We start from the raw sequence: 15,652 nt of genomic DNA on the forward strand, positions 1-15,652 counted from the left end.
AGAGTAATATCATAGACTATGTAGTGCCTGCGAACCTAAAAACAAAGAATTACAAATCTTACTACTACGCACCTAGCCTTAATACAGTTAAAAATTATCAAAGCAAAAATTGATAAAGTTACCTACATGTATACAGTATTTCTAAGACACAGACAGCATATCTGGCATTCTTTTTCTACGTTGGAAGTCGTTGTAACTGTCTGATTGATAACTTTTCGAAGTGTCACAGTCAACTGTCACTTTGACTAAATTTGATCACTTTCAGCTGTATGTTACTTTTTATTCTACTAATTACCTATTATTTGCTCAATCCGATTTTTCTGTTAATTTAAATGTGAATTTTTAAACAATAATGTCCCTTAAAAAAGTATTATCGGTCTCGAAAACAGTGTATACTCACATATCCAAATTTCAGCCTACAAATTTGCCAAGACCGAACAACTGGTTTGTCTCATCTGCGCCTGTTAGGTTCTATTCGGCCGAAAAATTAGGTTAGTTTTTATTAAATTTAAATTTCTTTATTCATAATATAATTTACTTTATTGTCATGGTATAAAAATCGAGTACAATTTGTAAATTCACTAATTCCGTCAAATAAAATAACATTGCAGTACTGTATTAATTATTTAGGTTATAAAAATATTTGTAATTGATATAATTACTTTATTATTTTAAATAACTAAACAATAAGCTTTCATCTACAAAGTCTGTATAATATCATCTTTGTATAATAGTCACTTTCTATGGTAACCAGAAAGAACAATGTATTAACAGACCAGTGAAGGGTGATAGATGAGAATCTTACATGATGAATTCATCAGGAATTAACCATGATGGGCTCCCTGGTTAGGTATATTGTATATTTATTATATACAAAGTATTAACAGACTAATCATATTTATTATATATCAATCATAAATAATTAGATATTCATAGCATAAAAATATTTAGAATTATTCTATTAAAAGCCTGATGTATATTATTTTTTTGCCTATAACACATGTTTTATTATGTACTCTTAATAAACATGGTAATTACCTAAATCCTTTATTTACAAAATTGTTATGCCTACAGAGATGAATGTTTTGTACAATGCTAACTATTTATTTATTCTTAGGTAACAAAAAAGATCTAAAGTCAGGAGAAAAAGTGGACATATTGGGACGGTTTTTTCCACAAGCGCCCCTCAACAGTGATGATGCACAGAGCATTAGGAAAGAACAGGAACAATTTGACAAAGAGAATAAAGAGAAAACAGAAGAGAATGAACGGAGTTGGAGGAGAATGAAATTTGGGTATGGTGTTCTTATGTAATCTCTAAGGTTATCATTAAAAGAGAAAGAAACCTTCATTCTATGCTATATTTAAAATGTACTATATTTCTTTATTTTAATATATATAGCATAGCGTAGAATGCCTTGTGGCAAAGGCCTCTTCTAACTACTTTCAATGATTTCTATGCCATGTTGCTCTACTCTAGCATGGATCTGCTGTTTGCTTTAGCATATCCTTCCATGGTGTAATATTGGTCAGTATTTCTATCAACTTTTAAAATGTAAAAAGTGGTTATTGTGAGTGACATAATGATAATAATTGGATATCGCGAAGTTTTTTCTAGTTGTTTATATTTTCTTCAATATTGTAAAACATAGTTTTGTTCTATCACCAAAAGTTTCTACAGTAAAGTATTGCATTCTAGTAAACTCAAAAGTGTTTGCATAGGTGCTACTAGTGCCCATCACTAACAATCCCTTCCATCCCCTGTATATGTAGTACTGACAGCAATATTGAGTGTTTAAATTAATTCAACATAAATCTACTATGCCCTCATCAAAGATATATGTATGGGTATTTTTAAGGTTTGGCGTGTTCGGTGGAGCTCTGACAGTGATGGGCGGGTGCCTGGTAGTGGAGATGGGCGCCCCGCGGCGTGGCGAAGACGGACAAATCATAGAAGATGAGTTTTCCAACTTGCCCACAGTAATGCAGTACCTGAAACGCACATGGAAGGAGCTCACGTTTTATGAGAAAGTAAGTAACCATTGTGACTAATTTATCGTTGAATTCGTTATAATAGGCTAACTGACCTGCCTTTTCATCCTCACCTATCATCTCTCACTGGTACCTTGCCAATGTATACCGTTAGCGCAGGCAGGATTACCATCCCATTTTCAACCATTAAAAAAAACCAGTAATTATAATTTGATGATAATAATTTAGAAGGTTAATGACATAATTTTTTTTTGCTTTTGTGGTCATTCAAAAATTATTTATAATTGTTTTAATATATATATATATAATTATAGCTGCATATGTAACCGCCCGTTGCCTTTGTCATTCGTGATCCCGGGATTTTATTCTCTACTTATGGTGTTAAGTCCGCCATTTACATTTTCTAGATGTATTAAAAGTTTATTAAATACAATAAATTATTTATTTAACACTTTATTGCACCAAAATTACAGGATTTCTTAATGAATTTTCAATAAGTATAGTGTAGTACAAAAGGCGGTCTTATTGCTAAGCAAACTTTTTCAACCTTTGGGTAGAAAGAATTAAAGAAAAAATAGGTAGGTGGCGCGTTAAAAAAATAGATCTGTAAGAATAATATAAAAAAAAAAATGTCCCTGTAAACACGATTATATACATACACAAATACAAATACATAACAAATATACAACACTAACATACATATATAACACGCATAAATCTGGTAGGAAATAAGGGGGACTAAGTGATTATAAGGATAGGTAGTGGGATTTAACTAGGTTTTTAAAAATAGGCAAAGATTGAGCGCATCATATAGAGGGAGTGAGTTCCACAAACGAACTGTTTGCATATTATAAACATATAAGTCATGGCTGACCATATAGTGACATTAACATGTGTATCGTTTCAGATGATAAAAGAGCCGTCGCGCGAGAAGCTACTGCCAGATCCTCTGCCAGCGCCGTACCAGCCCACGTACACGCTGGTCCTGGAGTTCACAGACGTCCTAGTGCACCCGGACTGGTCCTATCAAACTGGATGGAGGTAGGTTCTTGAAGAAAAAGGTTTAAAGACTTGTACCTATTTAACCTTGACAGAGTTACCATATAAGGTTTTATGCTATAGTATTTTCTTGTTTATTGGATTTTTTTATACAACTTAGAATGGCAAACAAGCTAACGGCCCACCTGATGAAAAGTGGTAACCATCGCCTATAGACATGAGCAGTACCATCGACATAACAGAGTATACTGTTTCGCCCATGATACCCCGCATGTGTTATCATTCCTGAGGACTCAGATGTTATTTCTCTGTACCCAGTAAATTCACACCATATCCCACACTTCAAACTAAAACACAGCCATGCAAACACAACTGCTTCACGATAGAAACACAAATGGGAATGAGATACCCAAGCAATCGACTTTTGTACAAAGTCTCCCTGTGGTAAATTTGGATTACTGATGCAATATCATCGTCATCATATCAGCCTTTAACTATCCCCTACTGCTGTAGAGTATAGAGGGGAGAGAAAGGAATTGTTAATTCTTTTCTCTCCGCTCTATACTCTACATGTAGAACTGTGTGCATGCCAAGAAAGTGTGTCAAGATATGCACTTTAAAAATTTTAATCTGTTATTTCTCTACTATTTTCAGGTTTAAAAAGCGACCCGGCCTGGATCAGTTTTTGCAAACAGTAGCCAATTCCAATTACGAGGTGGTCATCTTCACCACGGAGAATGTGTTCATGATATGGCCAGTCATAGACAAACTAGATCCAGAGAATAAGTTAATAAATTATAGACTATTCCGAGATTCCACACACTTCATTGACGGTGTTCATGTAAAGAATTTGGAGGGACTGAACCGAGATCTTTCAAAGGTATTTTGAATTTATGATTTATGAAGCAATAATATTACTCCCTTTATTCACAAAAGAAGTGAAGCATCTAATAAACTTATAAAATATAAAGTGCTTATAATTTTTCTATCGATCAAAATTTTCAATTTGGAAGGTAAGGGTCAGAATGCTTCGTTTCACTTGACTCCGCCATCAGGATTCTCATGTGGATCCAGGGGTATGGTTTTAGATTTATGAATTGAGACAATAAATACTTTAGATTATAAATACTTATAAATATTTTACCAGAGGGAGACTTTGTACAGAGGAATAACACCCGAGTCCTCAGGAATGGCAACGCATGGGGGGTATCATGGGCGAAACAATGTACTCTGTTATGTCCATGGTACTGTTCATGTCTATAGGCGACGGTTACCACTTTCCATCAGGGGGCCGTTGGCTTGTTTGCCATTCTAAGTTGTATAAAAAAATAAAAAAATTTAAAAAGTGGCAAATAAGGCTGCACTCGCGAGGGATGCTTAAAAATGGAGTAACTTCTTCCATGTTCCACAATCCTGTTTATTTATTTCATCAATTGGATGAGCTTTACAGTCTCCCGATACGCTTGCCCAGGAAAGCATCAGTAAAATAGCATATATCAAAAGGAATAATACACATAATTAAAAGAAATAATATTAAAAAGGTTTAACTTAAACAGAAATAACATTATATCCTGAATCTCTGAACACAAATTTATCTATCTTGTTCAAACCCATTGTGGGGTAGGCAGAGGGGCATACATTACATTACATAGAGTACAAAAGGCCTATAGTCTTACATGTCCCTTGATTCAGCTTAGTTACTGAATGCTGTACCTCATGTCGGCACATCGTAAATACGAATTATTGTTGTACAGGTAATAGTAGTGGACTGGAACAAAGGCGCCACGAAGTTCCACCCACAAAACTCGCTAATACTGAAGAAATGGACGGGCGCGGACGACGATACGACACTCTTGGATCTCGCCAATCTGTTACAAAGTAAGATTTTTACTTGCACCTATTTTCCCCCGTAGTTTTTCCCGCGCGGAAACTTTTTCGACCGACTTCAAAAAGATGCGTGTTTCTCAATTTAGAAAATTCTTTTTTTTGTCTGAAAGGTTATATTTTTAGATTGATCCTATAGAAATTTTATTAAAATCTGTTCAGTAATTTACGTTTATAGATCAAAGTAACTCACAATTGAAGTCAGTTTTTTTGTGAAATACAATTTTTAATTATAAGGTATCATTAAATATGAACAAAAAATGGGACTAGTAGGTGGTAGTATAGGACAAAACAAGATTTTCCAGGTTATTTAGGTGTTTTTTTTTATTGATGGGTGAAAATGGAATGATAACCCCGCCTGCGCTAACGGGATACGCTGGCGGAGCACCAGTGAAGGGTGATAGATGAGAATAAAAACAGGCCAGTTAGCCCATCATGATGAATTCATCAGGAATTAACCATGATAGTTTCCAGGGGGAACTGCGAGGAGGTCGACCTGGTTGAGTATATTGCTAGCAATGGGATTCTCAGTCTCCATTACCAACAATCCCTTTCCCCGCGGTTATTTAGGTTAGGTGGTTTTAAATGTAACTTCTCTGCGTTTACAGCGATCGCCATCTCAGACGTAACGGACGTCCGCGAAGTGCTCATGTACTACGGCCAGTTCAACGACCCCATCGCCGCGTTCCGGGAGAACCAGCGGAAACTCATGGAGCAGATGGAGGAGAAGGAGAAACAGAGCCACGGCGAGCAGCCACTCACCAGGAACTGGCTCAGGACCTTCACCAGGCGCTAAAGTTATCGAAGTCTTTACCAAACACTAAAGATAGTCAGAGATAGTCGAATAGAATGCATAGTACACATGTCCCAGGAAGTCTGGCCAGGCTAATTTAATGCTCCTTTGAAACTCGCAATGTCATGATATTGTGATATTTTTCGTGGATTTTCATTATTATTTTGCACTAGTAATCCGATAGGTGTCCTTTCTGTACAGTAATCTATTGTTTCTTTGCTTAAAAAAAATTAATCTGACTGTAATGAACGTTTTTCAAAAATCTCTTTCTTCCATCACTATATAAATTTCATTACTTTTGTTCTCTATCTTTATTATAGTGATATGCAAGCGATACCAAGGAGTAGTATTTTATTTTTATTTATATACATTATGAGTGAAATATTGTTTTAAAGTCTATGTCACAGTTGAGTAAAATTCAGAGATGTTACCTCCCACGAACACTCAGGTTGTGGAATGAACTCCCTGCTGAGGTTTTCCCAAAAGACTTCAGCATGGGGTTCTTCAAAAGTGGGGTAAAGAGGTTTCTTCAGGGTCGGCAACGCACGCGTAATACCTCTGGTATTGCAGGTGTTCATAGGCTACGGTAACCGCTTACCATCAGGTGGGCCGTATGCTTGTTTGCCACCTCAGTGGTATAAAAAAATGCATGTAATACACAAATAAATTGATTGATTGATATAAATCAAATCCATTGCCTAGTGGTAATCTGGAGCACGCTGATTTAATTTTATTTTTTTTCTAAAATATTGATCTTACCGAGAATCTAACCTGGGACATCATTTAGTTAACACCGACATATCTACACCTACCCTACATTGAAATTTTAAATCAAGTTAATGGTGGTAATATATTTGCTTAATAATGAGTTTATTTAATATCAATGATCCAAACTACATATATTTTTAGAAATGAAACGTCCCTTCCAAATGACTATAAATATTCGACCAGTATAAGCGATAATTAACAATATGCGTGTTGATCTTTTTCCCGCTATTAATGTCAACAGGAACCCAAAATATATCAGAACGAATTCAATATCTCTACAAGAACTCTTCATAACAATAATAATGTAATATGTGAAAGTGAAAACTATAAAATTTTATGTAAATTATGTCTGAAATTACATTGAACTGACTGAGGGTGAAAGCATTTTTGTTTATTATTACAATATTTATCGATACGACATTAATCGATAAATACTTGGAATCTATTAATTCGATAAGTTATAAAAATTATCTAATTATAGGAAGAGACATGAATTGGCACTTTCCAAAACTAAATCAAGATGTAGACTATTTGGTGAATTTATTGAGTCAATATGTTGATTTTTTAATTTTATTTATTAATATTTTAGTCTCGCCATACAGTTGACAAAAGTCGATCGCTTGGGTACCTCTGTCCCATTCGTGTTTCTACCGTGAACCAGTTGTTTGCATGGCTGTGTTTCGGTTTGAAGGGTGGGATATGGCGTGAATTTACAGGGTACAGAGGAATAACACCTGAGTCCTCAGGAATAGCAACGCATGGGGGTATCATGGGCGAAACAGTATACTCTGTTATGTCCATGGTACTGCTCATGTCTATAGGCGACGGTTACCACTTTCCATCAGGTGGGCCGTCAGCTTGTTTGCCATTCTAAGTTGTATAAAAAAAAAATGGGAAAGCAATTAAATACATACCTCTTGTTTATTTCTTTATCTCATTTCTACTTGATCATGATATACATTCTAAACAAACAAGCACTTGTATAAATAAATAGCTGGCGAGTGGCCTCTCTCATCATCATCATATCAGCCGTTAATCACTGCTGATAGGTCTCCCCTATAAAGAGGGTTTTACCAGTAGCTGCCACGCTTGGCATGTGGGTTAGCAACCGCAGTTAGCCTTTGGTGATGTTTTAAGAGAAACACCGCTGCCCATCCCTTGATCATTAACCCTTTGAGTGCCGACGAGCGCCATCGCGTTCGTGAAATCAGTCGCTGTTTAGCTCGCTGTAAAAAAATAATAAAATTGGATAATTTTTGGAGGAGATACAGTTTTTTTAGAGACAAGGGTAAATGACATCGACACGACAAAGATTTCTTTGGCATTTTTAAGTAGATATGAGTAAAAATCAATGGCACTAAAAGGGTTAAGTTCCCTAAGTCACTTCTGATGATACCCACGGAAAAGGAAGGGGGGCGGGCGTTCCATGCCGAGACCACACGGCAAATCATTTCTAATAACAGCTCATAATGCCTAAGTCTAATAACTGCACGCCTCTTTTCGGGGTAGGCAGAGAGAATAATGTGACAAAGGCTATAATAAAATCCTCAGTGTATGTTTTACTTTGTCCATTTTCATAAATTTCATATCACAGCGGTTCCCTCTAATTCTATCGCACGCTGAAAGACTTGATTACTCTCACATAGATGTAATCTATCTAATCATTTTAACACAATTTAATCCAAGTACCTGCATTATACTTCCTTTATACTATATATTTATTTCATTACTCATTTTTCTGACATTATTTCTGCGTATATAAACCACCATACCTTGCAAATTACTTATATCTTTATAAGACAATACGACTGTGGTGACGTCATTACACTAGCCCATGGTCATCGAAGATCAGTAGTTTATAGTTGAATCGTCGCAGACAGGGAGACAGAGAGACCAACTAACAGACTCACTTTTGCATTTATAATACGTGTAAGGATGTATTTGGATTCATAAACTTAATTTAGTTAATAGAAAATTACGTAGTCTCCACTATAGAATTGGCACGTGGCATGCATGAGCTTCAACCGATTTCTGATCTTCCGCTCACCACCAAATTATGTTTAATATTTTAGTTGCTGATGATTTTTAATATGTACCTAGAAAATAAGCAATCTTTCTGTCTCGTTCTCAAATTATTGTTATAATTGTTGTGTATAGCTGTAAAGTAAGCTTGTATGTACTTATTGTTTGGGTGACAATTCCTAATGATTATGTTATAGTCTTATCAAATGTGATTTTAAACTTGGGTGTTCAGTGCATTATAAAATTTCATATTGTTGATGAATACACTTGATCGAAATGATATCTACAAAAGTATCTGATGCAAAAGTTTAAAATTTCGTTTATAGACACTTGTTATGACGATAAATTAATTATTAATGTGTATAAAGTTGCCGCGTGTGTTAGGAACCGAGTGTGGGAGTGCTTGTAAAATAAGTCATTTAGATAGGAGATATCTTTGAAATAAAGTTGATTATTAGAAATATAATTGTTTTATTCACTATCACTTGTAAATTGAAGGGAAAGATTTCTCGTTTCCTCGGCAACTGTCTCCTCGGGCTGGTCATTCTTCCAAACGTCCAGTAGTTCGGGCATTACTTCTTCATTTTGAAAGGTGCTATACACTTGTTGCTCATCAACCTTCATATGGATCGGTTGGTGTGCTTGTATAATTAAATCAATATCATGTTTTGACACTGCCTTCAGTTTCTTCCATAGACCACTGATATCGTGCACGTTTGTCACTTCAAATGGCTTTCTTTTGATTACGTAATTTTTAGACCATTCGTGCAGTTCTTGTAGCGCGTTATCCTCCATTAAGTTTTCCATATACGATGGATACAGAACGTGCGATGAGATATCGCCTAAAGAATTGTGCATCAATATGACAAATTGATTATTTCGTCGTACCTCCACCATTCCTGATATAGACATGGGTAATCTATTTTTTATAGGGTTATAGAGATCCCAACAAAGTCGTTTCTGTTGGGCCTCATATAACACATTGAAAATACTCGGCGGCCGGTACGGTATTGATACCCCATCTATATCGGATTGCCTGCTCAGTCTATCTGAGTAATTGCTGACTACGCACATATCTTCACACCACTGGCTACTCATGAAAATTAACTCCTTGTTAAATTCTGCATCTTGAACTGAAATGAATGTAGGAACACACTGCATACCGTGTGTCCACCTTTGTACAACTTTCATATTAGATGCTTTACTGCATCTTGTATCCATGAGGAAAAGATGGTGGTTGGTGGTGAAGTACAACTTGTCGGTACCCTCAAGCTGGACCGCAGCACTAATTACATTACAATCTAGTTCATCCACTATTCTCTTCACCCCACTCCATGTATTTACAACTTTGTTCGTCCTCTTATCATATGCAGTTACGGAGTCTCTTTGTATGTGCATGAACATACCACGAGACGCCCCAACAACACAGTTCCAGTTATCTTTTAGCTCAGGCTTTTGTTTTAATATTAGACTTCTTTTAGTCATTCTATCAATGTTTACTATTGTCAGTTTACAGTCTAATGTTGTTGCATACAATATATTCGTATGGTGTTTGTCAAACGAGATGCCTGTGAAAGTCACCTCACTCTCGAAACATCTGAGTTTCCTAAACAATAAATTGTTTTCTTGCTCTTCTATTTTTAAGATAAATATTTTATATTTCGTTCTTAGTGCAACTATGTTTTGTGGCGAGCAGACTGTCTCCCGTATATCATATTCATCACCGCAGTTGAAGGATACTGTGTTCTCAAAATCTATTGCTAAGTTATCCGTTGTGAATCTGGACAGATCTAAAAAGAAATATACAATTATGAAATAAAAAAAAATGTGTTAAAATCAGTAAAAAGTAGAAATTAAAAAGTACAAAGTATTTTTTTTTTATTTGAGCTCGTAATTAGATACACTTATGTAATGTTTCTAGTCTTGAAGGTATGTATTTATTTATTTGTGGGATGAATTAATAATGTAACTGTATAAAAAAAAAATTAATACTGATTTTTCTAACCTACCACCAAGTTTTGAATACAATTTCAGCTAAGATTGGGTATGCAATGAGCAAAAATCTCTGTTATTGTGTTTTTGTCAAAAGTTAAATAAATTCAACTTTTGTTAAAACTTCAATAATAAAAATAAATAATAATAAAGATTTATTGCACATAAACATATACAGTCATGGGCTTACAGAAATTTCAAAGTGAATTATATGTGTATAAAATGTAGCATTATGCCCAGCACATTAGTGTCTAAACTAGGCTTAGCCTGTATCTTAGACACTAAAAATGAAAGGATAAGATTACTATCACAAACTTTATATTGATAAAAACTACAAGCAATTAGTTTATTATCAATAATCTTAAGCATATCAGTTCCTACCTTAATCAGGAAATATTTAAATAATATTCCAAGTACTTACATACACAAGAGAATTCACTGTGCAATAAATAGTCCACCCAGTTGATGCAAACTAGTTGCAAATTACCACTGCCACTATAGTACCAGTTGTAGCAGTCAGTGAAATTTGGATCTGGATCACTCTCCAAAATTTCTGCCATTTCCACCATATACTTAGGGCACTGGATTACCTCATCATTACACACCTCAAGTTTGACTCTACTGGAATATTTTGCCATATGTACTGTGAACAAATTATAAGTATATATAAGTTACACACACTTTTATAAATAAATTTGTAATTACCTCTGATTCTTTCAATAGAACTACTTTGTTTTTTTTTTTATACCACTGAGGTGGCAAAGAAGCATACGGCCCACTTGATGGTAAGTGGTTACCGTAGCCTATGAACACCTGCAATACCAGAGGTATTACGCGCGCATGGCCGACCCTGAAGAAACCTCTTTACCCCCCTTTTAAAAAACCCCATGCTGTAGTCTCTTGGGAAAACCTCGGCAGGGAGCTCATTCCACAACCTGAGTGTTTGTTGTTTATTTCCACTACCGCACTATGTGTGTGACTACCAACACTTGAAGATTAACCACCGCTATCCCTTATGAAAAATTTCTTAACCTTCCATATTAGCTATGAATCTCCGACTGAAACCTCCAAACTTCGCAGTTTAGGCACCAAATAGTTAACGTTTGGCTTCAAGCAGTGATCTAATAATTTGCCTGGAGATGCCTTTTTTAGGGATTAGACACGTGTCGCAAAAAGTGCGTGAACAAAATGGCAGTCGGAAACTGATGGCTAACATATGGCTATAAAATATGAAAGGTTGTGGAACTTATTTTAGTAATAATGGTGGTCAATCTTCGAGTATGTGTGTGACTACACACATACTAATAATAGCAGAATTAAACAAAATAATTCTATTTAAATAACTAGTGATATAATAACTAATAACTTCTGCAAGATCCTAGTTCAGTAAAATATAATAATTATAAAAAGAAATAATTATCTATACTCCTCTTCGTATAATTATCTATCATGTTTCTTGTGAAGCAGTTGTATTTGCATGGCTGTATTTCGGTTTGAAGGGTTTTTTTTGATGGGTGAAAATGGTATGGTAACCCCACCTGCGCTAACGGAATACGCTGGCGGAGCACCAGTGAAGGGTGATAGATGAGAATGAAAACAGGTCAGTTAGCCCATCATGATGAATTCATCAGGAATTAACCACGACAGTTTCCAGGGAGAACCGCGAGGAGGTCGACCTGATTGGGTATATTGCTAGCAATGGGATTCTAAGTCTTCATTACTAACAATCCCTTTCCCCCCGGTTTGAAGGGTGGGATATGGCGTGAATTTATATTGTACAGAGGAATAACACCTGAATCCTCAGGAATGGCAACGCAGGGGTGAAACAGTATAATCAGTTATGTCCATGTCCACATTCCATCAGGGCCGTCAGCTTGTTTGCCATTCTAAGTCATATAAAAAAAATACTCAAAAGCTACTCAACTAATTAAAAAAATTCACCTATGAGAAACCTATATTATTAGGGTGTGTCAGTGATGATGCACGTTATGACTCTGATATGCCGAAGGTGTATTTTTAATTATAATGCCTACCATATGATCACAAGATATAAACAAATACTGTTTCAATAAGTCTGAAAAAACATGTACCAACAAAAAAGTCCTTCACTATGTGTGTGTTTCAAAGTGAATTTGAGTGAAAATTTAGTCTGTAGGTTTCTGGTGATTTTTTTATGATGAAGAGATCCCAGTTAAGTCTAGAAAGTCTCTAGACAGGAACATTATTTGAGTCTCTTCAATAAACAACAAGACTTCAGATAGCCTAGTGATGTGTTAAGAACCCATGCTATGAGTAGGTACTCATAGCATAAGTTCTTAACACATGGCCATTTTGTTATATGTAATGTGATCACTCCAGCACTCTCATCCATTTGACTGCTGAGTCAACAAGATCATACCAGAACACGCTCAAATTCAAATATCAAAATTATCAAATATTTGCAAGCTCTAATTCTAATACTATAATAGTATATTTATTTATTTTAACATTTATTATATAAGTAGGTAGGTATTGTATGTATTTATAGTATATGTATTTATGTAATATTTTATTATATATTTTAATATTTTATTTAACTGTATATTTGTTTATGTATTAATAGTTGTAGCACTTCAGCTGCCCGCTAACGTAATGCTTTCTTACTGTACTGGGTTGACTGGAAGAGATCTCTGTCAGAGATAAGTCCACCCTTGCTCACAACATTTATAAATAATTTTATATGTAACTTACAAGTGCAATAAACAATATATATATACATCTTACTCAGTTTTGTACAGCACAGTTTTATTAGTACTACTATAACTACATGAATAAAGGAGGGAGCAGGGATTGTTAGTAATGGACATTAGCAATCCCATTGCTAGCAATATACCCTACCAGGTCGATCTCCATGCAGTTTTTCCCTGGAAACCATTGTGATTGATTTATTGTTGAACTCGATGAGCCAACTGACCTGCTTCATCATCACCTATCATCCCTCACTGGTGTCCTGCCAGCATATACCGATAGCGCAAGTGAGGTTACCATTCCATTATTACCCATTAAAAAAAAACTACATGAATACATAAAAAAAAGTAAAAGAATCTTTTCAAAGATGACCACATGTTAGACTTTTGGTTAGCTATTCTGATAAACAAATTATTTTTAATATAAATATTTACCTCTTTTAATATCACACACTTTATTTTTCCAGTCTCTCTTTTCTCTCATTAGTTTAGTAACAGGATCAGTTTTTTCTATGTTGCGTATTTTCGTTATCATTTTTGGCATTAAACTCTTGTATGAGAATTCCTCAAAATAGTCATTCCCTATTCCACCATCAAAACCTTCAGTGAATGCATTTAATGGATGTCCAGGCAGAGTAAAATGATACGCTTTCCTGGTGAATGCCCTGCTGTTGCGCCTGTGAGCAAGGAGCTTGTGGTACAAACTGTACGCTCTGCTTTGATACTCACGCCGGTGAAGGTCTTCCACAATCTGATTTAACGGCGCTGTATTGTCCAAGGTTACCTTTACATTAAAGTCGATATCTATAGGCTTCTGAAAATGAAAGTATACTTTTATTTTAATAATAAGCTAGTAAATTATTCTTTTTTTTATTACATCAACAAAAATACATGATAGATTAAGAAAATAATACAATATGACCAGAACATAGGAAGTGCATTTTTTACCTTCACTCGTTTAGTCTTCGTAGAAGCCATTTATTTTACTTCTTTAAATTAAACTTAGATCAAATTTCGTTTTCATTAACACATTAATTAACCACAAAATGAATAAAAAAATGAAATCACAATAAAGTAAATGTCAAATTAAACCAAAACAACAACACGTGACTGTGACTGTCAGTGTCAACACAGACATTGCTGTCAATATCAACTAAGGTTAAATAGTAACTATCCAAAGCCGTAAAAAATCGCGCTAGCTGGATGAAGTTTAGAACTTCGCAAAGGTAGACGCAGTGGATTATAAGATCATTCATGCACTCTAAAGCGTTTAACTTAATAATTAAAAAGAGATAAAATTGAAACAACTTTATTTTCTATGTCTCAAAATCAACAAGGACAGTAGTCATGGAAACTAGAACTAATTTACCAAGATATGTCACATCACTAACATAGACCAAGTAATAGTATCTATGATCTCAAAAATACCTATCTATTACACTGGACAAGTTGTCGTCGAATATATAAAAACTATTCTAGTTAGGTATCTATCTTAATAACTTTATTTTATTACTAAATATTATAGCATCCAAATCTACTTCCATACTCCATAAACATAATTATATATTTAATGTATGAAGATTGAATTATGTACTCGGATACATAGACCATTCAATCTTGGTAAATTTCCTATTCCTCCATATTACAAGCTATTAAACACTGGAACACACTACCACTTGACATAAGATTTACCCGAAGCAAGCTAGCTTTTAAACACAAATTTCTTAGGAAAATCACTTTCCCTTTAATGTTGCTGGTTGCTCTGTTCGACTTATAGATTGTTATCCGCTCTTCTATTACAGTTAATTATTTTATATAGTAATATTTTACGTATGTATTTATTATATGTATATATTTATTTATTTAATATATTATATGTATGTTTATAGTAGTCTGATTATATGTTTATATTATATGAATATATCAAGTATTGCTTTATTTTTCCATTACACCGCCTACTTTTTTCTCGATTTTCCCAATGGTTGACTATAGTAGTAATACTAGTAGAGAACACTGTCCGGTGTTAAGTCCGTCAAGTCTACATAGAGTTTACTGTGCGTTAAAGTTAAATTAACACTACACTAACTCGTAGTAACAAAATTGCGGTAACTGAGGATGAAAAAATAAGAATGAAGTCAGGTTACCTGACCAGTCATGTGAATTCACGAGGAAATAATTATTTACGATAAACCATATAGACATTGAATAGATAAATTGCTGACAATAACCCTGTTTTTCCTCATGATTAACAATCAAGGCGATCTTACCCTATTTGGCATTTCGGCGACCCCCTTAAACTTTTGTGCTCCCCACCGCTGTTTGATAGAGCCTCGTTCCAAAGCCCGCCAGTGTATGTCGATAGCGCAGGCGGAATTACCATTGTATTCCATATCTTCAGGTCGGGAGGAGGGGATTGTTAACAATGGAGATTGTTAGCCCCATAGACTTAGTATATCGTACTTAAAGTTAGCCTTAT

At 34.9% G+C, this 15,652-nt stretch overlaps 2 protein-coding genes across 2 annotated transcripts; one reads left to right on the top strand and one right to left on the bottom strand.

The window, feature by feature from the left end:
• The first annotated feature begins 234 nt into the window (after window positions 1–234).
• Window positions 235–8,462, top strand: LOC113510620 (mitochondrial import inner membrane translocase subunit TIM50-C-like). The gene is made up of 7 exons (XM_026894083.3): window positions 235–491; window positions 1,118–1,295; window positions 1,860–2,031; window positions 2,900–3,033; window positions 3,646–3,871; window positions 4,746–4,869; window positions 5,484–8,462. The coding sequence occupies exons 1-7, from the start codon at window positions 353–355 to the stop codon at window positions 5,669–5,671; spliced, it is 1,161 nt and encodes a 386-aa protein (XP_026749884.2). The 5' UTR covers window positions 235–352; the 3' UTR covers window positions 5,672–8,462.
• Window positions 8,463–8,909: 447 nt separating this feature from the next.
• Window positions 8,910–14,283, bottom strand: LOC113510713 (uncharacterized). The gene is made up of 4 exons (XM_026894220.3): window positions 14,125–14,283; window positions 13,612–13,990; window positions 10,872–11,093; window positions 8,910–10,248 (listed from the first exon to the last, which is right to left on the bottom strand). Exons 1-4 carry the CDS (start codon window positions 14,152–14,154, stop codon window positions 8,930–8,932), a joined length of 1,950 nt encoding a protein of 649 aa, XP_026750021.2. The 5' UTR covers window positions 14,155–14,283; the 3' UTR covers window positions 8,910–8,929.
• Window positions 14,284–15,652: the final 1,369 nt, after the last annotated feature.

The sequence above is a fragment of the Galleria mellonella genome, unplaced genomic scaffold (assembly GCF_026898425.1).
Source record: "Galleria mellonella isolate WM207_F2 unplaced genomic scaffold, CSIRO_AGI_GalMel_v1 utg32, whole genome shotgun sequence".
Classification (NCBI taxonomy): domain Eukaryota; kingdom Metazoa; phylum Arthropoda; class Insecta; order Lepidoptera; family Pyralidae; genus Galleria; species Galleria mellonella.